At 40.6% G+C, this 26,743-nt stretch overlaps 2 protein-coding genes across 2 annotated transcripts; both read left to right on the forward strand.

Annotated features, from left to right (window-relative positions):
- The first annotated feature begins 845 nt into the window (after positions 1 to 845).
- LOC139208266 (interleukin-10 receptor subunit beta-like) lies at positions 846 to 12,757 on the forward strand. The gene is made up of 8 exons (XM_070837884.1): positions 846 to 916; positions 1,464 to 1,585; positions 2,509 to 2,638; positions 5,144 to 5,319; positions 5,541 to 5,689; positions 6,320 to 6,479; positions 8,145 to 8,260; positions 11,670 to 12,757. The coding sequence occupies exons 2-8, from the start codon at positions 1,519 to 1,521 to the stop codon at positions 12,492 to 12,494; spliced, it is 1,623 nt and encodes a 540-aa protein (XP_070693985.1). The 5' UTR covers positions 846 to 916; positions 1,464 to 1,518; the 3' UTR covers positions 12,495 to 12,757.
- Positions 12,758 to 14,714: 1,957 nt separating this feature from the next.
- Positions 14,715 to 26,743, forward strand: LOC139208264 (interferon alpha/beta receptor 2-like). The gene is made up of 7 exons (XM_070837883.1): positions 14,715 to 14,911; positions 15,298 to 15,430; positions 18,413 to 18,582; positions 18,955 to 19,115; positions 22,133 to 22,295; positions 23,195 to 23,316; positions 26,090 to 26,743. Exons 1-7 carry the CDS (start codon positions 14,878 to 14,880, stop codon positions 26,207 to 26,209), a joined length of 903 nt encoding a protein of 300 aa, XP_070693984.1. The 5' UTR covers positions 14,715 to 14,877; the 3' UTR covers positions 26,210 to 26,743.

Genomic DNA, 26,743 nt, shown 5'->3' on the forward strand with positions numbered 1-26,743 from the left:
AAATATTGAAAATCTAGAACTGTCCAACAATGCAATGCATACCAGTGGAAATGGAGGCTCTTCTCACAAACAGCTCTTAATGCATGTGAACAATGTCCTGTTAGAAGAAGATATGCAGTTTTTGTGTTTGTTTTTTGTGTATCTACGTACACGGTAAAATATGATTAGTATATGGTATGGAAGGAAGGAATGGAAGGAATTCACTGAAGGAATTGACCAGGCAGGGCTCCGCCCCCTTTCTTAACTCTACTTGTAGTCACGTGATTTCCCATCAGCGAACTCGTCAGGTGCCGCCTTCATGAACCGCCGGACAAATTTTGATTACCTCTGCAACAAGGTGAAAACCCAAAAAGGTTTTAATACTATCTTGTGTTTTCTGTGGTATCCGAAAACGTGACATTTCTGGGCAAAAGCGGTGTAATCTTGATAGTACCTGACGGCTGTAAAATATATGCTGTCTATGAATTATTTATTTTTCTTAATGTATTCCATTGTTACCATGCAACATATTATAACAATAGCCTGCTTTGTCGTGTGTTTAGTTTTTATGTTATATTTTATTCCTGTTAAATGTGTCGATGTTGAATTGCTCATTCGTACATATAGATGAAGTTGTTTTTCACCGCTGGATTTGCAAATAAAAGTAATTTGTAGACGAAAATCCCTTACTCATTATTGTAAATCATTGTAAATCCGTATTATGATTTTATCATTATTTGTGAAGTATCCAGTCAGTGTCTATAGTGTAAAGCCACAGCGTGCCGTCAGATTGAGAATACAATTTCACTAGAGTTCCGGAAGGCAGCAGCAGCTGTAGTGTACATCATCATGTGTCCGGGCAGTGTGTTTGGTCCTGTGACTGACTCCTACAGCCGCTGAAGTTGATGGATAAGCAGTGGAATGCTTCTCGGGACAGGTAGTTGTAACATAAAACATGCCATTGCGTGTTACGACCAGTTTGTAGCTTTTGACTCACTAGAATAGCTTTTACTTGCTAATTAGTTAACGTGCTAACTAAGTCCATACTAGCTAGCTCGCTAGCTAGCTAGCTAACGATGCACACATATCCGGCATGTGGGCGCCTTGAAGACACACCAGCAATTCTCGTTTGTGGCCAGAGGAAGGTTGATGTGTCTGTAGCAGCTCGGAGCAGCAGTGTTTTCTAATGAAAGTGACATTAAATTGGGTGCTTTAATAACCACGCTAATCAAGCCGTTAAGCTACACAGGCCACGTGAAGGTATGATGCAGCTCACTGACTGACACTGGTTTCAATACAGACTCTGAGCTCAACGTGAGTTTAAGTTCAAGCCGTAACTTGGCCTATTTACTGTAAATGTAACTGTCAGACACGGTGTCAGTGGAAAGTAGCAACAGTAACTTTCTGTAGTCTCTGGCCATGCATCACATTAGATGTATTTGGCAAACGCTTGGTGATAATACGTTTCTTTAACCACTCGACAGACTGTTGATACGGAAAGCGAAAGCAGCAGAGGTGTGGTGACTGCTGGAGGGGCTGATGACAGTGCAGCAGAGATGCTTCGTCCTCATTTGGATGCTCACATGGCTGCCTCAGGTCCTGGAAGGTGAGCACACAGACAGCACAGTGATGTTGTGTCCCATAACCGTGAAACACAGGCAGCCCACACATCCTTACTCCCAAAGTCTTGGTCAAGATGAGTTTTGGTTTGTTACATAAATGATTGCATATTCAAAACTGCACCAAGCCATCCAGTTCATTGAAAGTGGATTTAACGCAAGGGCAATCAGTTGTCATTATAACAGATAGTATTACAGTGAAAAAGTGGAAAAGTACACACAATCATCTTTTAAATATGTGATTTTTCTTTTCTTTTCTAGAAGTTTGTTTAAAGAATGGCACTCAATAAACTGTTGAATGCTTCCAAAACGTCTCCATTCAAACAAAGTACATTTGGGTTAAATGAAAAAAAAAAAAAACGTCTTATATAAACACAGGTGTGTCAAGCTGTTGTTTTTTTTTTTTTTGTAGTTTTCATTGTAGAGCGTGCTATATGTATGGATATGTGTTTCATCATTTACACCCTGCAATTGTCCCCAATATGGCTTGTGTTTTGAATTTCCTCACCCAGGAATGGTTTGAAAAGTGCTCTCTAAATAAAAATTCTTACTAATATGCTTGTAGCAACTAATGTAGGCTTGAACCACTAGCCTCAAGCAGAAACAGAATCTTGAGAACTATTAAAAAGGCAAATAACTCACTGTTTTACCTCAATGCAAACACTGACTGAGTTGCCTAAGAAGCAGAAATCTACTATATGTAGATGTTCATTTATTAATCAATCAATCAATCTTTATTTATATAGCGCCAATTCATAAGTTAGCTCAAGAGGCTTTCCATAAAGAGCAGGTCTAGACCAAACTCTTTAATTAAGAGAGAGACCCAACGATTCAGGAATTAAAAATGAAGGATTCAAGAATCCCCACGTGAGCAAAATCAGATTTAATGTGCTGTTTGTATGTATTTCAGCTATGAGTGAACTCCCCCAGCCTGTCGGCCTGACCATGACCTCGAGTAATTTCAGACATATACTGAAATGGGCGCCTGGACCAGGGACACCCACAGGAGTCTGCTACCGTGTCACTGTAAACACAGACACGTAGGTATCATCTGTGTTTGTGAAAGGGCGGCTGGATTATGGCAAAAATCCTAATCATGATTGTCAATGTTGAGAATACAGTTAACACGATTAATAGTAATGATATTTAGATATATTTAATAGTAAATCAACTATTTGGTAGTGCACTTCCACAACCTAAACCGCTGAACATATAGTCAGTATATGAAAAGAATGAATAAAAATAAATTAGTCCGAAATATGGAGACGTTGAAACCCCTCTTCCCTCAGGAGGAGAGAAGTAGGTGGAGATGGAGAGCACAGCCATGCACTGACAGTGTCACTCAGGGAATTGACACGCTGTCACACCATACATCCATTTCTCATGCAGTGAAAACAAATTCATCAGTGGTTGGACATTGCCAAAGTGAGTGCTGTCTGTCTGAGCGCTGTGCAATACATATATGACTAGCTGTCTGTCAGTGCACTGTCAGTCTCCACTCATAGTTGCAACAAAGCACACTAGGGCAACAGCAAAGCCTCTCCCATAGAAGCCTCAATACTCTTATACACACCCTGTAATGTAAATGGGATTCACATAGGCTGCTGTACAGCACATGTAGTTCAGAATACATTATGCCCTGGTATTTTCCCTAGTTTATTGGTTAATAGCTTATTTTAGCTGCCAAGCTATCAGAAGATGAACTGCTGTTGTAGTCTTATCAGTAAATATGTGTGAAAGCCCCTCTGACATAAATAATAAGAACTAGACATTTCCAAACAAAATAGTTCAGCAAGACGTTTGATTAAAATCCAATTTGTTTGTTTTCTAGACAAAATGATCCTGTGGGATCCGCTGTCTTTGAACAATTGGTTTTTCCTCCTTCCTTTACTTTTATCCTATCTTACTGTTTGTAGATGGAGCTACTTGCCAATGGTCCATATTCTCCTGAGAGTTACATTTGTCAAAGCCCCCTTTCCCTGTCCTGCCTACTCCATATTTCACTTAAAAAGATTACTCCATAAAGTAGCTAGAATGCTGAAAAACTGCCTGAAAGTAACCATTTTCAAGGGGAAGATCCCCAGATACCTCATTTGGTCTCCTGATTTAGGCTATGATGTGTGGAGGGTGGAAAGTATGTTAATAAAAAAAAAATTAAAAATCCCTTTCTTGGGCAAGAAAACCAAAATTGTAATTGAAAATAAGATTTTGATTATTCACACAGGTCTACTTTGGGTCCTGGGGAATCTTTATAAATTCAGTCAGTTTCAGGCACTCTGACACTACAGTCAGAGTTTGTACAAAGACACAAAGGCTGTTTGGGAAGGTCGTCATTCACAGATAAATTGTAGAATTAAGTCACTATATCCATGTAGTGCTCTAAACTGGTAACATGTTTAATGCACATGAAGCGGACTGGATGTCAGCCTAACACCATAGATCACATTGAATAGAATTTTCTGTTTTGCTCTGTTTATTTTCAGCGGTATAAAGTGTAAAGCTGACTTTTCACCAGTTTGTGCATTTGCATCATAGAAAATCCATTTAATGTGAAGGCAGTGATAGGCTTCACAGTGAAACTGCAGTCAGCATTGCCAAACACATACAGTACAGAGCAAAAAGGTGTAAAGACATGCTGTAAATTAAGAATGCATAATATTTCTATTTTATGTTATATATATTTTGTAAATTGATAAAAAATAAACAAAGTGAGCAAACAGAAGAAAAACCTAAATTAAATTAATATTTGGTGTGAAAGTCAAAACAGCATCAGTTCTTCCACTTGCACACAGTTTTTGAAGGAACTCAGCAGGTAGCTTGTTCCAGACATCTTGGAGAACTAAAGACTGATCTTGTGTGGATGTCGGCTGCCTCAGATCCTTCTGGCTCTTCATGTGATCCCAGACAGACTGGATGATGTTCAGATCAGGGCTCTGTGGGGGGGGCACCATCACTTCCAGGACTCCTTGATCTTCTTTACGCTGAAGATGGTTCTTAATGACATTGGCTGTATGTTTGGGGTCGTTGATGCAGTAGAACTACCTTGTGTCTTGTTTCTGTACTCAGTCTGAACATGATGACCTGTGACATGACCCATGAGCCTCACCTTGGGAGCAGAGTTTGATTGTTCCTCACCCAGTTTTAAGCTACTTTTCCAGTTAATGACTGTTTCAAAGCAACATAGGAAATTGATGATCATTAGCATCTTTTTTGGTAGAACTGGTTAATCATACATCTGACTATGATCCTACAAAATCCCTGACATTGTATATGTCAGGGATATATATATATATATATATATATATATATATATATATATCTTCTGTCTACTCACCGTGCATTTAAAAAAAAAAAAATAATAATAATAATAATTAAATTTTATATTTTTGAAAGCATTCTTACTTTACAGCATTTCTTCACACCTGCCAAAGACTTTTGCACAGTACTGTACTCCTCCAGTCAAACATGAATCAAAAAAATACAAGAGTTGTTGGACCTTTTGAAATATTCCCTTGAAATATTCTCCCTCCTCTCTACTCCTGAAGGGGATCTATCTGGAGGCTAGTGGCTGGCTGCAAGTGTGTCCAGGAACCACTGGTTTGCAACCTGGCCGAGGCCTTCTCTGACCAAACCCAGGTCTACTTAACCCAGGTTACTGCAGTGCTGGAAGGACAGACCTCAAAACCAGTCACCCACCCTGGATTTAAACCCATCGAAGACAGTAAGTCGCACTGAATTGAAACTAGAAGATGTTGAATATAGTTAATGGAGTTGGCCTCTAGAGATGCCTTAACTTGAGAGCCTCTTCTTCTCTTCCAAATCTATTCTATTCTTTGGACCTTACAGTGGTTATCTTACCTTGTTAACATTACGATACCTCCTTGAAGTAATTCTGTCATGTGATGGAAATGTGAGTTTATGTGACTACAATCTATTGTCCAGCTCACCTGGACCTGCCGCGGCTGACTGTGACGCCCTGTGGCAGAGATCTGTGTGTCGACCTACAGCCTCCGATGGAGCAACTCAGGGAGATCTATAGTGATCTGCATTACAAACTCAGAATCAAGAGCTTCAGTGAAGAGAAAGCCCAGGTACTGTACATGGACTTTGCCCACTTGATTCTTTATAAATCAGTTTAAGCAGGCATTCAAATTTCAACAAAATCAGTGGACTGTGTTGTGGTGGGCATGTTGCTACAGGCACACATGAGAAGATGTATTCCAGGAGGTTGAATTTTAGTAACGCATCCATGAGTGATGAGGCTAATAAGACACCATAGGCTGATCTAATTGGAGAAAAACCCAGGCTAAAGTACCTCTTTAGAGTGCTGTTATAAAAAAATTCAGATGAAATCAGGTAGTGTAATTTAATATTTCAGCTAATTAGACATGAAAATTGAATCTTTAACTTTTAGCCTGGTGTCCACTCATTGTCAGATAGCATGCCTTTTGTATACTCTGGAAGTGGGACATGAGACGGTCACTTGTAGCATTTCAGGTTGAATGGTATAGAACTAGTGTAAAATGATGCTAAAAAATAAAACAAAATAAAGCGCACAAGAGCGAAACCTTGCAACTCATTCAAACTACATCCTTACACGGACATCCCACAACAGTCTAAAACATGGCTTCCTGTGGTTTACAGTTGGAGCAATGCGAGTTTGTGCATTTGTTTTAGTCCTGAACTAACCTAAGATCCGTCTGTGGTCTCTCTGTGTGCAGTTCTTTAAGGACACCAGGTTCCTGAAAAGAGAGATTCTGAAGGATCTGGCCCCTGGCAGAAAGTACTGCGTCTCAGTCCGCTTCTGCGACAGTTTCAGACACAGGGAGTCCAACTATAGTCAGCCTGTGTGTGCTTTCACCCCCGACATCTTTACCGCAGGTACACGTACACATATTCAGGTCACTGTGTTTGCGTGCATGTTTTTTCTTCGGTTATGTTTTCCCAAGGGCCTCCTCATTTTAAAGGCCATGCATACCATCACATGGCAGTCTAGCCGATTTAAAAGAGAGCCGCCTTCCTGGCACTGAAAAACAGGTCAACATATTTCACTAACCCACTAAATCCCGCTTTGTAGTACACCCCTCAGGTAAGCCATGACAGTGAGCCGACATGCACAGCAGCAGGCACCCAAATGGAATGCAGCCTTTATGAATGTTATTGATCCCACATGTAGCATGTCAAAATTTCTTTTTTTTGTAGTACTAATGGCACATTTTGAGAATATAGTAAAAATATTTTCTGAATATTCCACCCATCTGTCCATCCATTATCTTCCGCCTATTTGGGGTCACAATGGCAACAGGTTAAGCAGGGCACTCCCCAGCAACGCTTTCCGGCTCCTCCTGGGGGATTTCAAGCTGTTCCCAGGCTAAATGAGACATGTAATACCTCCAGCGAGTTGTGGGTCTGCTCCAGGGTCTCCTCCCGATGTCTTAATATTTTAAGAAATTGAAAAAAATATATATTACAGGAACATTTTTTATATTTCAAGAATGAATTTGTTCTGTTTTGAGAACAAAGTTGTAATTTTGCAGGAAAACATAATATAATATTTATAGAATGAAATAGATATTCAAGAATAAATTACATTTCCATTTCCCTGTCACCCAAAGCAACATATAAATGTGGACGTTTACGAGGAGAAATACATTTTATATTTAAAGAATACAGTCTTAACAGACAAAGTCCAGATATTATGAGAATTAAGTGATGGTATGAAAGCAGTATGTCATTATGTTACATTAGAATGGGTAAATCACATTAGCATCATTAGCATTTCCTGACAGTTCATATACAGGCACAGTTACTTTCCTATGACTGGTACACAGCTCTATCTGTAGGCTGCGATGTCGCCTCTGCGCCCCCCCTTCACTCGGTGATATGACTCTGCCACATAGTGTGACTCTATTTTCTTAGTTTGTTTTTATTGTTTTAATCCATTTATTGGTTTATTTTATTCAAACCTCAACAAATAGTGTTTCAGACTTTAAAATCAACATCAAACCCCAGTTCATGTTACCATAATACATGAAACGTGGAAATTTGCCCTCAGCCCCCCTCCCAGTATTTGTAATGAGCAGTCATCATATCCTCCAAAAGCTGAAAGAAAGCACAGTATTTACTGTTAAACTTGCCCCAAATCCCACTGAACGCAGTGTGTTCACTAAACGCCTGCTTCATGTTGCTGTTCCAGTCAACCAGTGAACACAACAGCTGCACGACACACAAGCACATGTTTTTGGTCTATTCGGTTTCCTCCACCTACCATGCAGGCACAAGGATGATCCCAGTTTCACTCAGCTGCTTTGCTTGCTGTCATTTTATTTGATTCCAACCAACAGAAAGCTTGTAATTTAAGCTTTGCCATTAGTTTTCTCTACTGAATTCCCTGTACTTTTGAAATAAGTTACTGTCTTACCACTGGTGCCCTTACATGTGATTGTCAGTAATATTGATGATGAAGAAATGAACTTGCTCTGCTATAAGTCTGTTGTCTCTTGGTTTATGTGTGAATAATCCCATGATCCCTTCTCCTCTGTGCAGACGCTCTGATCTCAGCCACGCTGTGTGTGCTGGTGATGCTTGGTGTGGCCACTGTAGCCCTGCTGGTCTATACTGGTTTCATCTGTCTGAAGATGAAGATACTGCCATCGGTCCTGGTAAGTAACACTTACAATTACTTGTAGTGTTGAAAGTAGTAGGTGGTAGCAGTTCCTGAAAAGTACCTGGGAAACCCCTTTTAAGTTGCTTAGAAAGATTTCATCATTTTTCTATTGTCTTCATATGAAAATTGGTATGACAGCCACACCTCCGTCATAACAATACTCACTGCGTTCATCATAACGGGGGGGCAGGGGTGCAAAACTAACAGGACAGTAAGGGAGATGTCAGTCAAACACAGCCAGTGCACAGCCACACAGTCCTGAGAAGAGCTCATATTCAGAAGTGACTAATAGAAGGCTGTTTTCACATTCAACTACGGAAGGACGAACGTTTCTGAGTTCAGCACATGTATTTACAAAGTGATTTTGTGACCTCAGAACTGCTTTGGAAGCCAATCGTTACACAAGTGTGATGTGAAAACTGAAAGTCATCCAGCCCACATCCAGTGAGAAATGGCTTCATAGTGCAGAAGAAGATTGTATAATATCTGAAGTATAGCATTTTTATGTCTTACAACTTATGTGGAGTGGCTGTTTATTTTATTATGGGTTTTTGTGCATTAATACTAAAGACAAAATGACGATGAAGATTTAATTATGTAATTGAGTAATTTGCTATATATAGCTGCCAATTGAACTAATGCAATAATCGGATCTATGGCCAATTTTGTGGGAGCAAATGAAATACTATTAATGCAGATTCAGGTAGAATAGGTCACTCAGGGAAATATGGGATTATCTTGGTTCATCTTTACTTCTTGAGAAATATCCTGTTTTATTTGTAATTTGAGAGCAAGCAGCTCGCACCTTTTCTGAGTACAGTAACAGGAAAGAAGAGCAGGCGGAAACAAGCATGGGCAAAACAGACACACACACGTTCAACGGATAACTCGAAAGCAGCGTGTGCTGTGGTTGTGGTTAATCTGCAAGAAGAAAAGAGGCAAAGAATGACAGCTGCAACATAATGTCTGTTCATGTACTTAGTTTGTCCTCTTAAATGAGGATAGACTGAGCAGCCAGTCCAAAATGTTATCATTTTCTAAATATATTGAAATGTGTGGAGAAGGGAGTAGGGTGTGCGACCCTCTCCACACACCAGCTCAGAGAACCAGAACATTTTGCTGCATAAGTAGATCAAACCCTGAACCACCTTCAGCGTCTGCAGCTGGCAGGGATGCGTTGTGGAACACGTGGAGGAGGACCCGTTTCGCCACAGCTCGAAAAACGTAATGCTCAGTAACATCATGGGTGAGGAGTTTCTACCTAAAATACAACAACAAGATGTGAATGGCACAAAATAAACCCCTTCTTTTGAAAAAATGTTTTTTATCCATTCTAAATAATACATTTTAATTTTGTCAGTTAACGATTAATAGTCTTGCCTTAAAGTGTTGGCCACTGGTCAGGAAACAAATCTGAACTAGCATCCCTACCCTCAACTGGTGTTTAATAGTAAGCTACAGACTTTTGACACTGTCAATCATTACATTTAACACTAATTGAACTTCCAAATGTCCAGTTTTCTCCTCTTTTGAATGTTTTCTGCATATTTTTCAAACAGACGCCAGACAGTAAAAATAGTCTAGTAACTTCTTCCACCTCTATGTTTGTTATTGGTGTACTCTAGTGTAGCGTTCTTGGTCCATCTCACCTGAACATTACAGTCTGTGATCCTTGCACTTGTCTCTAGATTATACGGTAGCCTTCTTCTCTGACTCTGCCCACACTATCTGACTGATGTGTTAATGAAAAACACCAGAACACATGTATTTCCAGTAAAACAATCAAAATATGTCAGTCTTTATCTCCACACCCATCTTACCTCACATTTGAAGTGTAAAATCAGAGACTTTCCAGTATCTTCCCAGGTCAGATACAGGTCGAATCGAAGTCTCCTGCTACCACAGAAATGATTGAGCCAACAGCTTTGCTCTACCGTAGAACGTACAAGATTAATCTAAAACTGTCCCTGTGGACTCATCTCAATCAATCTTTATTTATAATTCATTTACAATTCATAACAGCCTTATCTCAAGACGCTTTCCATAAAGAGCAGGTCTAGACCAAACTCTTTAATTAGAGAGAGACCCAACGATTCAGGAATTCAAAATTAAGGATTCAAGAATCCCCACATGAGCAAGCATCAGATATTATATTGAGCAACAGTGGCAGGAAGAACTCCCCTTTAACAGGAAGAAACCTCAAACAGACCCAGGCTCAATGTGGGCGGCTTCTGTAGGGGTCCGTGTTGGGAGGGAGGGAGGGAGGGAGAGAGGGAGAGAGGGAGGGAGAGAGGGAGAGAGAGAGAGAGAGAGAGAGAGAGAGAGAACACAAACAGCAACCAACAAATCTGCGTGTACTGTTTTCTCATTTCCATAACTAAGAGCGTGAAATAACCTTCACTATGAATTACATAATTGCCTACTCCCCCCTTCATGTCGTACTATTTTGAGATCTAAGATCTAACACAAGAGAATAACATCTCCTTGACCCCATGATTGCTTTGAATAATAATCTTTTTCTATACATATATTGTCATCTGGGGAAAAAGATCTAATCCTTTTAAAATGTAAGCATTTATTCCATCACTTAGCACTTTGTTTAGCACATTTCTGTAAATGACTCTACTGCGTTAAGATGATTTACGAAAAGACTGTGGCACTGAACATGTGGACCTTTTTCCACAAAAAAGGCTTTGACATTTATTCAGTAGGTGGTCTCCAATAGCTTTGGAAACCTTCAATTCATATCAGACATTGGCTTCGTCTTATTAGAGCGTGATGTGGTTTAAGAACTGTTATTGTGTGGGCAGTTAACCTTTTACTATTTGTGATGTTTGTCTCATCCAAGATGTGTTTTCAGCACGCTTTTTATATAATAAGGTGCAGTTTCATGTTCCATTATTAAGTGCCTCATGTCGACCAGAATGACAGTGATATATAGAGGGGGTTTCCCCTCATGCAGGACTTGAGTATGGCCAAGCTATTGGTTGCTCACCAATAGTTTCCTTTCCAAAGTACTGACATGCACCCATCTCACTTCCTTTAATGTGATTCAGCAACATTTCTGCTGGTGGGAAACATGCTGCTTGATTGCACATACAAGAAATAAGTTTCTTTTTCCTTAAATGTTAAATTCCCCACTTATAGTTTGGCTCTATATAGCAACTGAGCGAGTGTGTAAAGAACATTTAATGAAAATGTCTGTCTGAATTGGTAACAATTTAGAGAGAGAGAGAGAGACACAGAGAGAGAGAGAGACAGAGAGAGACCGTTAGTTGAATATCTGCTATTTAAAGATAAGCTGGTTGAACTGCTGTTGGTCTGGCCAGCCGGTTGATTTTAATGTCTTTCTTTTGATTTTAATGTCTTTCTTTGTCTCGTCTGTCTGTCTCTCCATGTCAAAGACATCCATCAGTCACATAGAAGAGGTACTGGTCATCTCACCCTGCACTGCATCCTTGTCTTCTCTTTTGGATCTTGAACCAACACCGCCCTCTTCAGTTGGAAAGAGGAGTAGCCAAACATCAGACGAAAGTGATGAGGAGAGTGTAACCGAGAGCACTGGTGGGTGCAGAGGAGGCGGTTATGAACTGAAGGGAATCGCTCACCTCCTCTTTTCCTCCTCTTCGTCATCTTTGTCAGCTCCTTTATCTCCCAAGCCTGAAGCGCCCCCAAGCTTCCCCTCAGACCAAACGCCACACCTGTTAAATGCCCAGCCTGAAGCGCCCCCAAGCTTCCCCTCAGACCAAACGCCACACCTGTTAAATGCCCAGCCTGAAGCCCCAGCAGCCCCTAACTGTGCACTGAGCGCACACACAGCCTCACACTCTGATTGTCTATCAGAGGCAGACCAGTGTGTCCCAGATCGCCGTCCTCCTGCACACAGACACAGTTTGACTGAAAGAATCGAGCCAAATAAGGAGGAGAAGGAGGTGGTGGAAGAGGGGAACACCTCAGATGTGAACCTCCTCACATTAACCTTCGGCAGGCCGGAGGAGGAGGAGGAGGAGGAGGAAGAATCACATCGTTACCTGAAGGAGATGGAGCCAGAGTCTTCCTCTTCTTCAGAGGTGTACAACACCACTCGAATCCCGCCCTCACAAACTTGTGACACCAAGGAATTTGCAGCTGAAACTATTTCCTGCTCCGCCGATGAGGAGGAAGACGACGAAGAGTACTCTGGATATATGAGGCGCCCGTGTAAAGATATCATGAAGAATTTAATATAGATGTCTTGAGGTTACTCAGGTTTATGTCTTTTTACAATTTGTAATAACGTGTTAAAACAGACAGACTGCAGCAGCACTGGCCAAGTGTGGACATGATCATGTGATGGACATACTCTGCCCCCAAGTTTAAAACAATGAGCCTCAAGCAGGAACCACTTGTAGGAACACATTTGTTCTAAAGTGGCACATGCAAGTGATGTAAGGGGACTTGTTATACATATTTTTTCTTTCTCAATCATGTCACGAACACACCTCATCATGAACCGGTGGCATTCATTAAGTTAAAACAAGCAATTTATGATAAGTCAGAGCTGTAAGAGGTTTAGGATAGAAATACAATAATATAATGGTCCTGCAAGAGGCCCATTGCCTTCTTTTCCATAAATTTGACACAGTATTATACATCAGTGTTTCCTCTGCAAGTCAGAGGAAGAGTTAATGTTTTTTTAATACAGAATTTTTTGTATATTTTATCTAGTTGTTCCAATGTTACTACAAGGCTGCCTGATCGTCAACCTTGATATTAACAATATGTGCAGGGGTCTCACTCCTCGACTTTTTGGGCATTAAGGGAACACAGTCGGTGACCATGTGCTTCCCATCCCTGGGTTGCTTTTGTTGTTAGTTTGTGCTTTTTGCATGCAGGGAACCGGCCAAACATGTTTGATATACCATCACTCGGAGAGAATTTGGGACATTGCAAGTAGACTTACACAATTACACTTAAGAGTGACAGCTACAGTTTAGTTCACATTTTATTCTCATGTTCAGGTCTGCCTGTTTTAGAGCGTTAAGAAAGTCTAGGAAGTAGTGAAAAGTAGTAAAAGTAGGAAAGCAGGTCCACTGCACAGCATTTCATCAGTAGCATTGTACTGAATGTCTCTGACCGATGATGTTAAACAGTTTGAAGAGGAAATACTGCGTACACATGCTCTTAAACATTTTCCTATAAAATGCACAGAAAACTGAATTGGTGAAATTAGCCGGTGGCCGTTTGATGAGTTATTGTATTGTATTGTGTTTAAAAGTTTTACTGTATGTCTGTATTGGGGAATTAATTCTCTTCACCTCTTAACACTGAATATGTAATGACTGTAACAAGAACTGAAACTATTCGCTGCTCAATCAGTTACTCAATTGAAAGCAAATCATCATCAACAATGTTTGATTAATTTTGACTTGGCTAATCTTTGGAGTATTTTCTAATAATAAATGCAGAATATTGGCTTTATAAATACGTAAAGGGAATATCTGTCTTTTGGACTGTTGGACGCCCAAAACGACATTTGAACATGTCACTTTTGTTGCGATGGACAATTGTCACTATTTTGTGACATTTTGGAAATAATTGGCAATCAACAGTTTTTAAAGACAGTTTTCAGCGGGATTATTGTACAAATATATATATAGAGAGAGAGAGAGAGACAGATATATATATATATATATATATATATATATATATATATATATATATATATATATATATATCTCTTCAATGTATTTACATCTGTGAAAACCCTGGAAGATGGAGGAGGAGTGAATGTTTTGGTTGTTTTCCATGGTACATTTCTGTTATAACAGCTGTCATCATGTTTCTGTGTGAATATAGCAGTAGGAAAATAGGAATGTTAGGGAATGGATGTTATACCATATATGGTTGCATACATGCTATTATGTTCCTTTTTTGATACTTTGTTATGTTCAATGTAAAATCACTTTCTCATTGCACTTAAAGTCACACCTTGTACCAGTGACACATGCATTATGGCAACTTAAGGTTTGCAGCCTTTATTCAAACAATAGATCAAAATCCATATTTGTGACATTTTTGTATTTTTATACTCATCATTCTGTACTAAAGTGTTCATATTACTCATTAATAGAAGAGAAAAACATATGACTCTGTATTCAGCCATAAACTTGCACATTTCACCACTAATGGAAGTTATAGTTTAGATTGTAAGTCATGTTTTATCATTGTATTATTACAGTAAAAGCAGCTTGTCCATGTGTACAAATTCTTCAAACTTACTCTGTACAGAAAGTTACTGAAGCACAGACAAATATATCAACACAACAACAACAGATAAAACTCACAGATCAGCAAAAAGGTAAAATCACACTTGCTGGCTCCACTTTCTGCTGAAGCTCACACGGTTAAATGCAGGATTGGAAGGACTAAATGACAGGGAGGGACTTCTGGGGAAATAGAAACTCAGCCCTGAATATGATAACAAACGATACTTGTTTCGCAACCCCCACACGTACCCCATGCTCCCTCCCATGCCTCTATATGTTTGCGTACTCTAACACAGAAACAGAAGCATTATAATCTTGCATAAGACGTTTAACTGGGAGCCATAACACCGTCCGTGGAGGGAAGATGGGGTCATTGATGCTGCTGCTTCTGCACTTTGGTAATGTTCCAAGGATTGAAGGTGGGGAGGAAGTAGGGGGTCTAAATGACAAATATGTGAGGTGATATACTTGGTTTTTAAACCTTTGAACTGAGATTTCTACATATGTTGTAACAAGGGGTGTGTAGATAATGCTGTTGGTCTGTTACTTCTGTACTTGCTCATAGCTCAGAATAAGATGAGGTGCATAGTCTTTGTACATGTACAGGTAGTGTTTCTTTCATTTGTGTAGACTGTAGATTTAGTTATGGCTAGTCATTCTGTTAAAGAGCATAAACAGTAAGAAGACCAAAACAGAGACCAAAGACCAAACAATAGAAAAGAAAATGTAAATAAACTCACTGACCCTTTGCATTTCAAAGTTAATATTCTGTCCTCCTCAGCAGTGATGTGTGTTTCCCTCCCTGCGCCTTTCAACGTCTCCATCTCTTCCTTCAACATGGAGCACACACTCAGCTTCGTGCCTGGTCCTGAGACCCCCTCCAACGCTCACTTCACTGTTCAGATCCTCCGCCCCAGGTATTCAGTTAACATGTTAGTTACATTTCTTGGGGAAAATGGACCTTGTGAGAAATATGCTTTGCCAAGCTAGGAGCATGTTGACCAACAAGCCAAATCCTGTGCTTTTTGGATAGTTTATGTCATTAAAACTTTAATGTCTAATCCATAATCACTGAATTTTTCACAGATCAGGTTGGGTGAAGGGCTAGAGACCAACTGATTCTGAATTTGTGAGGCTTATACAGATATAGTCCTATAAGAAAGTTTCAAAATAATAGAATGAATAGCATGACTGAACAAAGTGGGACTTTTAAGGTTTTTTCTCTTATTCTATCTTCCAATAAATGTGCTCGAGAACGTCCTGCTTTCATTCAGCCTCGCTTGTGACATCACACGCAGGAATCTTTTGAACATGTGACCTCCTTTGGCCCCACCTGCTGAAAACCTGCACCCGTCTGACCGGCCGCCATGTTTGTTGTCTCGCTCTGGTAATCTGATTTTGAAGGCACCAGCAAAGCATGTAAATGATGCTGCTGTTGTTGGCTGTAGGAACCCACACAACAGTGTTCATGTCCTCACACCATCTGAGAAAGTCATCTTATTATATTTACTTTATTTTGGATGGGGACGTGTGTGTGTGTCTGTGCAGCTAATTTTCTTGGGACTGCTTTCTAAACGAGGGCCAGTTACAGTACAAGCCCAACGATGGATCAATGCTAGCTGCCCAGCACCCAACTCTAGACTCTGTACTCAACTGTTCTATGTTGACTTGGCAGGTTAGTCTGTGGAACGTTGCTTGGCTCTTGTGTTTCCTCTTTGGAAATGGCACAGCTGATCTTACTTATATTGTAAGAACTGGACACTTGCCTAGCACATGCGCCCTAATCGTTTCCAGCTTCTGGGTTAGGTTCAGGGTGGTGTATAGAGAAAATTGCTATTGTGAGTGGCCGCTGGAAGCAAGCCTGGGGGAGGGAATTCGCCTTGCCTTATAATACATCCATGGGGATGGATGCTACGGCTGGTGGTTCAGATCAGTTTAAAAGATTCAAAAAGTAATAAAAAATATCACATGTAAATAGAAATATTACTGTTGGTGTTTTGTCAAAAACATCTGTCTCTCTGCTAAAGTTATATATCTGACGGTCACTGTAGCATCTGCCCTTGGTACTGTAAACTGTAAACTGTACTGAAAAGCATTCCATATGCTGTGGCCGTAGCTCCTTCTCTTTTGTGATGTTTTTGTTTCGATCTGTCATTTTTTAATTTGGATGGAGAGCAGCAGACCTGGCTGCCTCTCTGCTCACATCACCTTCATAGACTGTATAAAAGAAGTGCCACTATGACGTCACCTGTTGGTTTGTGGACCGACATTTTGAAGCCTCGAGTTTGGCCTTACGGGCATCACCATCTTGGTTTTTTGAAGCCAGAACTGACGCTCGTTCCGTGAAGACCACCTCTGATTGGTTAGTCACATCGTAGTACCACCCTAAAGCTTTATCGCCTATTTCACTCCTTATTGAAGAAGACCTGTTGAGAAGTAAATGTGTACTGAGGTAATACATTACCTGAGAAGTAGGCTCATTTTCTCATAGACTTTCATTCTGACTTATTTTTGCAGCCAATGTAGTCGCCTCCTGCTGGCCGTCAGAAAAAATGCAGCAATCTAAGCTCACTTCTTTTATAAGGTCACCTCACAACCACCAGCAAAGCCAGATGCCACAGTGCAACCCATCCCAGAGGAGAGGGAAGAGAGCAGGTGATACACAGGGAGAAGAACGATGCTCAGCTAACGTTACGCTAACCCAACTTGGACCTGGCTGCAGTCGTGGGAGGGTGAAGTGGATGAAATGAGACTCAGGCCAGCCAAGCAACGGGAATTCCGAGACCCTTTGTACCCACATTTGACAGGGATCTGATCCACATCTTTACAGAGGCTCTATCCCAGCTGGACAGACGGCTTACATCAACAATGCTTTGTGCTCAAATGTAGTCAAAGTTGATGGACGATGTTTCCCAGATGTCAAACTTTGAATGTTAAGATGTTGCTGCTGCTTTCTACATGTTGCACCTTTAAAGAGACAGGCACTAAAACGGAGCATTCAGAAAGAGTAAACACATTCTAATAGAACCCCCAAATATAAGTATGAACCTTAAAATGAGCATAATTACACACAAAATGTATTTAATTGACTGCTGTAAGTGAGAGGCAGAGAGAGTCTGCTAACAGAAGGGATCTGCCTCGTTTAGAAAGCTTAGTGGGGAAATAACTGTTTATACCTTTCGTGGTTTGCATTCACAGCTTTCATGGCAATATCATTCAAACTGTAGGATTTCTGTTGAGATATTTCACCTGAAAAGTGAGAACTTGGCTCTTTAGTGGGCTCTAGGGAGAAAAGCCACTTCAGTTAACCCTCTGGGGACCATGAATGCCTGTACCAAATTTCATCTTCATCCATTCTGCTCTTACTTGGATCAAAGTGGTGGAACGACTGACCGACTGACCTACCAAATAGAAATAGCTTCTCATACTTTCACATGGGAATTTTTGACTTTACTTTTCTTTAGAATGAATATATCATTCCCACCTGCATCATTCATGTTCGATCCAGCACCATTGGGAAGAGAACAAAATCCCAGGTACAGCAAACTGTATGCTCTGTCATTATCTGGGGTCAAAACATAGTCTGTGCCATAACGTGTTGTTCACACAGGCGCAGTGAGCTGAGATGCTGATGCTTTTGTGTCAGAATCAATAATCAAAGTACATGTATACAGCCATATTCATGAGTTTCATTTTCATTTACGCACTTTTCTTTTTGAGCGGTTGAGTATTTGAAGCAGCGTCAAGTGTTGTGATGATTCACACAACCCAGTGAGTTTCCTTTTTATTAAGCTGTGAATGTTATCTGTGGCCGCCTCTGCATTGACTAATTCTGACTCTTGGGTTGTCGTCACTCTTTTCTCCCTCTCTTTGCATTTTCTTTCACTTTGGAGGAAGAGCTCTTGGAGACCAGTGGCTGGTTGTTTGGAGCTGACGACCAGACAGACATGTAACCTAACCAAAGCATTCAAGGACCTACACAGTCAGTACCAAGCCCGTGTCCAGGCCTTCACACCCACCCAGAAGTCCAACTGGACTGTGTCTGGGCGGTTCCAGCCTCTGTCAGACAGTGAGATACCACCAACACACAAGATTTAAAAGCTTCACACACTTCTCAGACAGGCTAAATGGCTCTGGAAGCAGAAATGATCTCATTCAATGAAATAAACCTCAGTTGATGGAGCCAAACGTGTAGTTTCTCTGAACGTGAGGTAGATGATGGCAAACTTTAATGTAACACTTGGTCCATATTATGCTTGAAATATGCAGTGTACTTAGCACACATTTCAGCACTAAGTGTTAGAAATGCAATGAGCATGAAAGTGTTGCCCAACACCTCCTCAGTGGCAACCATCTTCGCTTCAGCTTTCTAAATGATGGTTATTTGTCCGACTATCTCTTCCCAGTTGACTGATAGTGGGTTCATGTCCTCTTACCGCAGCTGTGTTGGGACCTCCTGATGCGTCTGTGTCCGGATGTGGGAACTGTTTGCTCCTGCAGCTCCGAATTCCTACAACAAGGGGGCTGCAGCAGCCCCGGCAGCTGTCAGACCTCTACAGAGTACTCATCTTCCATGTACAAAGGACCAGGGATGGTGCACAGGTACGTGTATTACACTGGCTTACAGTTTTTTTCATTCATAATGGATCAAATAGCAATAGTGTGTTGTCAAAGAAGTCAGTTCTAATAGTTCTCGGACACCACACGAGAAAAACGTTCTGCCCAGATGATGTGTCGAGAACAAGCTGCGAGAACTCCCGAACCAGGGCTGCGAGAAAAGAATGACGTCATTTGTTTTGAGAGAACACATTTCTCTGTTCTTGAGACAAGCTAATAAACTCAGTGGAGCTACCAGCAGCTAAAGAACCAGATATTTCCCTCAGGAATTGGTGGAGATCTAATGGGGTCCACTGTGGCTCAGAGGTAGAGGGGGTCGTCCACCAATCAGAAGTTTTGATCCTTGGCTCCTCCGGTCTGCATGTCTTTGAGCCTCGGGCAGTCCTTGGGCAAGACACCCAAGCCCAACTTGCACCCGAAGCTGTGCTTCAGAGTGTGAATGTGTGTGAAAGAACAGTCTCCTCCAATTTAGATTCCTCATGTGTGAATGATGTGTGAATGTGGATGGATTTTAAAAGCGCTTTGAGTGCTACACAAGTACAGTGTAGTACAGTACAGTCCATTTACCATTTACAAATCAGACCTAACAGGAACGTGAATATTGGACTTACATCCACCAAAGAAACAAGTCAGAGAGCAGGCTGAACAATCTGGCAAAGAACTAGACAAACTGGCTGGTGTAAATACAGAGGACTAATGAGCTGATGTGGCGGGCAGCTGAACAGGCTGGCAGCTGACTGGCAGGCAGCTGACTGGCAGGCAGATGACACTGGGGGAGTGGCAGTAGGTGTGGGTGGTGAACTGGAGCTGGTAGGTGCTGACTGGAGGATACGCAGAGGGGTGTGTGCAGGAGGGTGGGGTTTAGGAGTAGGAAGCTCCAGCAGTGTCCATGACACCCACTAGGATTTTTATGACAAGTGAAAATGTCCTAAATTGATTTAAAAAGAGATGATTGGTCGCACTAATGCTCATTTATTGTTCCTAGTGTTTCACTGAGTTTCAGAAGAGTGAACCAGACAGCTGTTTTTGCTGGACCGTGGCTGCCATGGGCATGCTGGCTATGAAGCAGACCACCCTGAGGTGTCACACCTTCAAACCTTTGTGTTTGTAGAGGTGACGTCTTTTTTCCCCCCATGAGCCCTGTTATTTCCTGTCACAAAGACGTTATTGCCTGTCGTCACTCTGGTGTGGCTTTGCATGTGGTTGTTTTTGGGCTCTAGGAGTGTGTAGTTATTTTACAGAAATCTTGTTATAACAGGCACTGAACAGTTTATTTTGAGGTGGAATCAGTCTGCCCAGTGTGACAGTCATGTTGTTATCACACGTCTACTCGAAGGCATTTGGTTTTTGAAAGCTCAGCTAGAACACCACTGCCCCTGAGGCTGTGATGTCGGAAGATACTCACAATGTTAACAAATAGGCTACAGGCCTAAAGACACAGAGGAGCAGCTTTATGATCCAGAACTGAACCCTGATGCTTCATGCACCTTAACAAACTGAAGTTAGGGACTGTTCTCAAAGTGCATGCTAAATAGCCAGGAGAGTTGTTCAGATTTCTCTTCAAACCAGTTAATTTCATTTTCACCTGGGCATCATCCCAAATTACACACAACCCACACTATGTTAAATCGAATCATCCAAAAGGAGCCTAAGATATTTCCTTTGAACATTTCCATAATTACCAATTAGATAGATGCTACTGAGTGACAAATGTGAAAGAGACACAGCAGGGATGCTGTGATCTGATCCCTGTGCCCCTTATCCCCTCACTTCATAAAATAACAGGAATGTTTTACAGGTTTGCAGCTTCGTGTTTTATTCCAGGTTGCGTGCGTCTAGAGGATGTGAAACTGCAGTGTGGAATACAAAGAAATCAAAACAGCAAACCCACAAAGCGGCTCTTCTTTATCTGATCGAAGGACATAAACATGCGTGTAGGCTTATCTCTGGCGTACAGAGGCATTAGGCTCCTTCAGATGGTTGATGTTTTTCAGTGTGTGGTTTAACCCACGTCTTCCTTTCACCGGCTCGTGTTTGCCTGTGTTCGAGGAAACGCTCAGCCTGATGTGAAGAACAAAACGGAATTCATCCTCACCACACATTTCTTCTAGTAGCAGTAGTAAGATGTGACAAGAGCTGATCAGACCGGAGAGCAGAGGCTGAAGCAGACACACAAATGTACTGAATATACTTCCTGTTCCCCCCTTAAGCTTTAACACATGAATAAAATCAACCAAAAACCCTAAAATCAGTGGAGATGGAACAACACACTTAATACTACTTTTTACACACGAGTGATTTGGCCTGTAGCATTTCCTGCTCTCTTGTGTTGCAGCTTTTTCTTGGCAAAAATATCTTACTTTGATACAGGAAGTGACATGCATCAGCTGTACTGCACTCACTGCAAGCATTTCTTTGGAATTACAAGAAATGTGTAGTTTGTAGTGAGCAGTGAACGAAGAAAGAAGAGTGTGCCACCTACAGAAACAACCACAAATTATTATTATAGGAACCAACACATAGAGATGGAACAAACTGAGCAAATGTGAGCACGCACAACTAAGAAAAAACAGAAACAAGGGTTCAGCCATTTTAGACCAAACTTCCCATGTGAATTATGGAAGCCACTGTAAAGTATTTCCACTTTATGCTACTTTATAATTCCACTCCACTATGGTTCAGGGGGAAGTGTTCAACTTTTTACTTCACCATAGATTTTGCATACAAAGCAGGTAAATTGGCTCTACTTCCACATTAATGCATCAACAACACAATATCATATAGAATAGTTGGGGCCATAGTCAAATCATTTGGATTTCATGGATGATCCGTTTCATTTCATTTTTAATCTGCCTCATTGTGAAATTGTAAATCATTTCTTGTCACTTGTCATATACTGTGGTTCACATGTGATAACTCTGTCCCCTGGAGAAACGACACACAAAGTCATGTGTTTTCCATTGTTGGGCCCGTTATCGCCTGGGTTGTCTGTTGTGTTGCAGTTCAGACTGAGGCTGCCTTACAAAGAGGAGATTGTGATCCAGTACCTGGAGCCAGGCGTGGAGTACTGCGTGAACATCTCTGTAGCATCTTTCTTCAACTCCAAGCTTGTCTCCAGTGATCCTTACTGTGCCTTCACCAGCCCGCCGCCGCCCAGAAGCTCACGTACGTCACTGCTGTTTCACTCAATCATACCAATACCAGCATTGCCAAAAGAAAATAGGCAGACAATGGCCATTCAAACATGTATGTAAACCTTATTAAGAAAATATGATGGGCTCATGTCTGCATAAGAACAGCAGCCTACCACTTTCAGCGTGACAAGAGGAATTTGCTCAGTTTCTTATTGTAACGGGAATATTTTCATATTGAAATGACTGCTCTTTTTGTTAGATACCAAATGACGTTATCATTACGAAGAAGACGTGCTATCATAAGGGGGACATTTTGATATGAACAAATATTGACAATAATGTCATTGTCATTAAATGTCATTAAAACACTGTAAAACAGGTCTTGTGAATTAAAGGCCAGTACGTCAATTTAAAGGCCAGCGGCAGCACAGGGAATAGGCTGTACTGACATCTTTTTTCTGCCTTTAAAAACATAGTGATACATTTGTCATTGAAGTATCGTTTCTCTCATACAAAGAAAATGAAACGACATTATTCCTTTAAATATGATAAATAATGATATTTCTGAGATAATGTATCAGATAAACAAATATTTTGTCCTTTACAGTGGCAGCAACTGCTGGTTGGACTACTGAGACAAAGGAATGGGACTTTTTCAACAAACTCTGATCCCAGTGAAAAAGAATGGACACTTAATTAGTTTGAATGCAAACTGTGTACACCCTGGCTATTTTTAATGTGCATGGACTATGACATGACACAGTGGTTTAACACTGGCGAATCCAAACACTTGTTATTCTGTAGGATCCTCAACTTCATAGAAGAACATTTAGTCTTTCCAAAAGTAATGGGATGAAGAGAAGTGTATATATCACACAAATGCAAAAGCTTGGGAATCTGATTCTATGTTGCTGTCCTCCTGTTTCACAGTGCACGTGGTCTTCAGCCTGCTGGGTGCATTCGGTGCTCTGGGGCTTTTACTCATTGGATTGGTTCTCTACAAGAATCAGCCGTGCCTCAGATTACTAAGACAACACCTTCCGAGGACTCTGGTAACAGATCCGACTGAAGAATCAGTCGTTCATCTTCTATTTTACACTCAAACACACACTTCGACTAGCTGGTTTCTGAAATAACTGAGCTGGTAAAGGGCACACTTTAACTATTGGAAACCAGATGAAGCTTAAACATCTGATCAAGCGATTGATAGATCAGAAACAGTATTCATCTGTAGCACTTCTAATAAACTTGTTGTTTCACTCATTGATCTTGTATAACAAGAGTCTACAGCCATGCTAGCAGGTATCTGAGGTGAGCTAACACCAGCATATTAACAAGCTCACAATGGCAATGCTAATATGCTAATGTTTGGCGGGTATAAATGATTACCATCTTGGTTTAGCATGATAGTAAGCATTTATAAATTAACAGGAAACCCAGAGTCCAGCTGAGGCTGATGGAAACAGCGACTCTAAAAAAAAAAAAAAACACTTACTAAAGGGGAAAACAATCAACGCCATGATATGCAACCAAACGATGAACCACACGTTACATTTCAGAATGTCAAAGCACTATTTTGGCATATTGACAACAGTATTATCTGTCCCATGCTTATCTTCCACTAAATGACCAGAAGTGATGGGCCGGTCATTGTTCCTCACTTCAAAAGGCAGAATTCACCTCCGTATCAGTGCAGGGATTAGTTAGCTAATTATCTATTAATCAGTAAAGGTGCCTATAATTGTATTAATATATGTGTCTTATATTTATAGTGACATGAGTAAAGATGCTGCACCTTATATTTAATATGTTAGTGTGATTATTATAATCTGTCAGTGACGTCTGTAAAAATACCCACTTTTGTCTTTTAACCCCTTGAAGGTCCTCAGAAATAATCACGTTAAAGATCCTTACACACATAAATGTGTATGCATAAAAACAAGCCATAAAAATGTTAAAAATCTTTCTTTTTTTTAAATTTTTTTTAAATAGTTTTTTAGACCAGCATCAGCCCTAATCATACATATCAAATTTTAATTAGTTTTTTAAAAAATGAACCCTTAAATTGCCATGTTTTTGTCATGATGCGCATCATTTTATGGTCTAAAATACACAAAAAATACATGAAAAAAATTGAGAACTCTGAAAAATTCACCATCTTGCAAAATTATAAGCAATATGCATGAAAAACTGATAAAATATGCTAAAAATAAAAATCATAACACACTAGAAGGTGCTGAAGACCCTCAAAGGGTTAAGCTACTTGTCTCGGTTTCGGCAGCTCTTAAAAATGTAGTTCTGTGTTCTTTACCCTCCTGGTAGGGACATCATCATCCCAGTGCCGTGTCATTGTTACGACGGGAAACCCCAACAGTCTGAAATATGTCCCATTGGAGCGAAATCCTGTTATCCCCCATTCAGCATCGTGGACAGGGCCGTCAGTCGCTGAACTAAAGCTGAAGTTTGTATTTTCCAAGCAAGAACGTTTGGTTTCAGAATAACGGGATGTCAACATCAACGAGCAGACTCAGCCGTCCCTAGAGCCACGCCAAGCAGCATGGCTAAAATGGGATATATTTGCTAGTTCTAGAACTGTTGAGTGGACAAAGACATCACCATGAGGCATAAGCCTGTGGATATGTAATAGTTTTCTTTTTTACACAAACGTGAAATCATGAAAAGAGACAAAACCGATAATGAACGTATCTTATTGACAAGTATTGTGTGTCTATCTGTGCTAAAAATAACAGAGACCAGCTGTTGATCTTTAGTCACACCACACCACTCACTTTGTGTCGAACTTTGGTCAATAGTATTGCATGTTCATGAATTGGATCTGCTCCAAAATTGAATGTGTTCTTCCTTGGCCCATGCTACACCCTGCCACCAAGTTCCATGAAGTCATGAGGCCAGTAGACCGTCTGTAATCCTGCTGATAAACAGACAAACAAACTGTGCCAAAAACAGTTAGCGTTTATCCTTTAAGGTCTCGGTAACTGCGCTGGGCGTTTTGCATTCTCTTTTTAACATTTAATAGACCAAATAATTGATACACTTTAAAAAGAAGTTTTGATTAATTCATAATAAAGTAATCATTTGTTTCATCCCATTATTAAAGAGTAACACCTTGAACGTTTCGAGCGTCTGACAGCACCTAGTATGACTGCCAGGTATGGGTGGGTGTGCTCAGTCCTGGAGGACACCTGCACATCACTGCAACAAGGGGACTCAAAGTCCACTTTGATACCAAACAGAATAAATGTTATAGTATACTGCATCTGATGTTTTGGAACTGGTCCAGCAGATCACCTCATCTGATGGGCTGTAATGATTGTAAAGTATCTCTTGATGATGATCTCTTAGGGCAACTGTGCCTGTTAAAGTACTGTATGTCTACTAAAAGTGATTGTTTTTGACCGTGACAGACTCAGATTGTTACCCAAAGTGACTGACAACATTAAGGACAGAATCCCTACAGAGATAGACCTGTAAGATCCTTTTTGTTTAACTAGGAACAGCTATAATATAACTCTCTTTAAAGCCACCAGACTCCATTGACAAAAACAGTCATTTTGCCTTGCAGAACACGGCACTTGCTGGTTTTCTGCTGCATCGATCGGTTAGTTTGTTTGTGTTTGTATCTATTCTCAGAGATAACTAGCTGATCAATGCCCTTCATCAAAGGTGCATGAACAAACCTAATGAGACTTTACATATTTAGTATTTTCAGTAGTATGCATTTTATTAATATTTACAAGAGTATATGTTCGTATTTTCAGCAGCATGGAAGCGTGTTTATCTTTGTCACGTCTCTCTTGTCTCCAGTCACACTTCCTGCTGCAAGGACAGAAGTGGAAGTGGAAGTGCACCCCCGAACTCTCAAATTCAGCTATGCAGCTGCACAAAGAAGACTCTGCTGACTGTCTGCCTTCTGACTGCCCATAGTCCCGATAAGCCACTGAGGAGGATTTCTGTGGTGATGGGGGGGTTAAGTTCTCTCTTCTTCAAATTTTTTAGATTAGAGGTGCATGAAATTACTGTTTTACTGACGAATTATAATCCAGAGAATAACTGGGTGAAATGATGAGTAACAGAAATTGAAAATAAACTTTAGAAATACTTCAAATGATGCATGAAACTCGACCTGAGCAACCAAGTCGTATAAGGAAACCATAAAAACTAACCTAGTTCATGCATTAGTTTGCGTATTATTGCTGTATGCACTTAGTCTGTGTACAGGTGTCACCTTTACTTCTTTAATTGCTGCTGTCCATCCTGCATAATGACCAAAAAGATGCTTTTTCTAAGGTTCTTCACAGCTAGTAAGGACTTAAGGACTTAAGTCTGCTTTGGATCACCCTGTTTACATCAACATTTCTTTCATTCGCGGTTGCTGAGGTCATGTGTTAAACACTTTTTTTGTCAGTTAAAGCATTTTTTAGAAGCATTTTTTCCTTTCTGTGACAAAATGCTGCTTGT

The sequence above is a fragment of the Pempheris klunzingeri genome, chromosome 10, assembly GCF_042242105.1.
Source record: "Pempheris klunzingeri isolate RE-2024b chromosome 10, fPemKlu1.hap1, whole genome shotgun sequence".
In the NCBI taxonomy this organism is placed as follows: domain Eukaryota; kingdom Metazoa; phylum Chordata; class Actinopteri; order Acropomatiformes; family Pempheridae; genus Pempheris; species Pempheris klunzingeri.

Coding starts and splice junctions, on each gene's coding strand:
- LOC139208266 (XM_070837884.1), top strand. CDS start 1,519: ATGACAGTGCAGCAGAGATGCTTCGTCCTCATTTGGATGCTCACATGG. Junction 6,480..8,144: donor CCCCGACATCTTTACCGCAG/GTACACGTACAC, acceptor TCCTCTGTGCAG/ACGCTCTGATCTCAGCCACG. Junction 8,261..11,669: donor AGATACTGCCATCGGTCCTG/GTAAGTAACACT, acceptor TCCATGTCAAAG/ACATCCATCAGTCACATAGA.
- LOC139208264 (XM_070837883.1), top strand. CDS start 14,878: ATGGGGTCATTGATGCTGCTGCTTCTGCACTTTG. Junction 15,431..18,412: donor GTTCAGATCCTCCGCCCCAG/GTATTCAGTTAA, acceptor TTGGAGGAAGAG/CTCTTGGAGACCAGTGGCTG. Junction 19,116..22,132: donor GGACCAGGGATGGTGCACAG/GTACGTGTATTA, acceptor GTTGTGTTGCAG/TTCAGACTGAGGCTGCCTTA.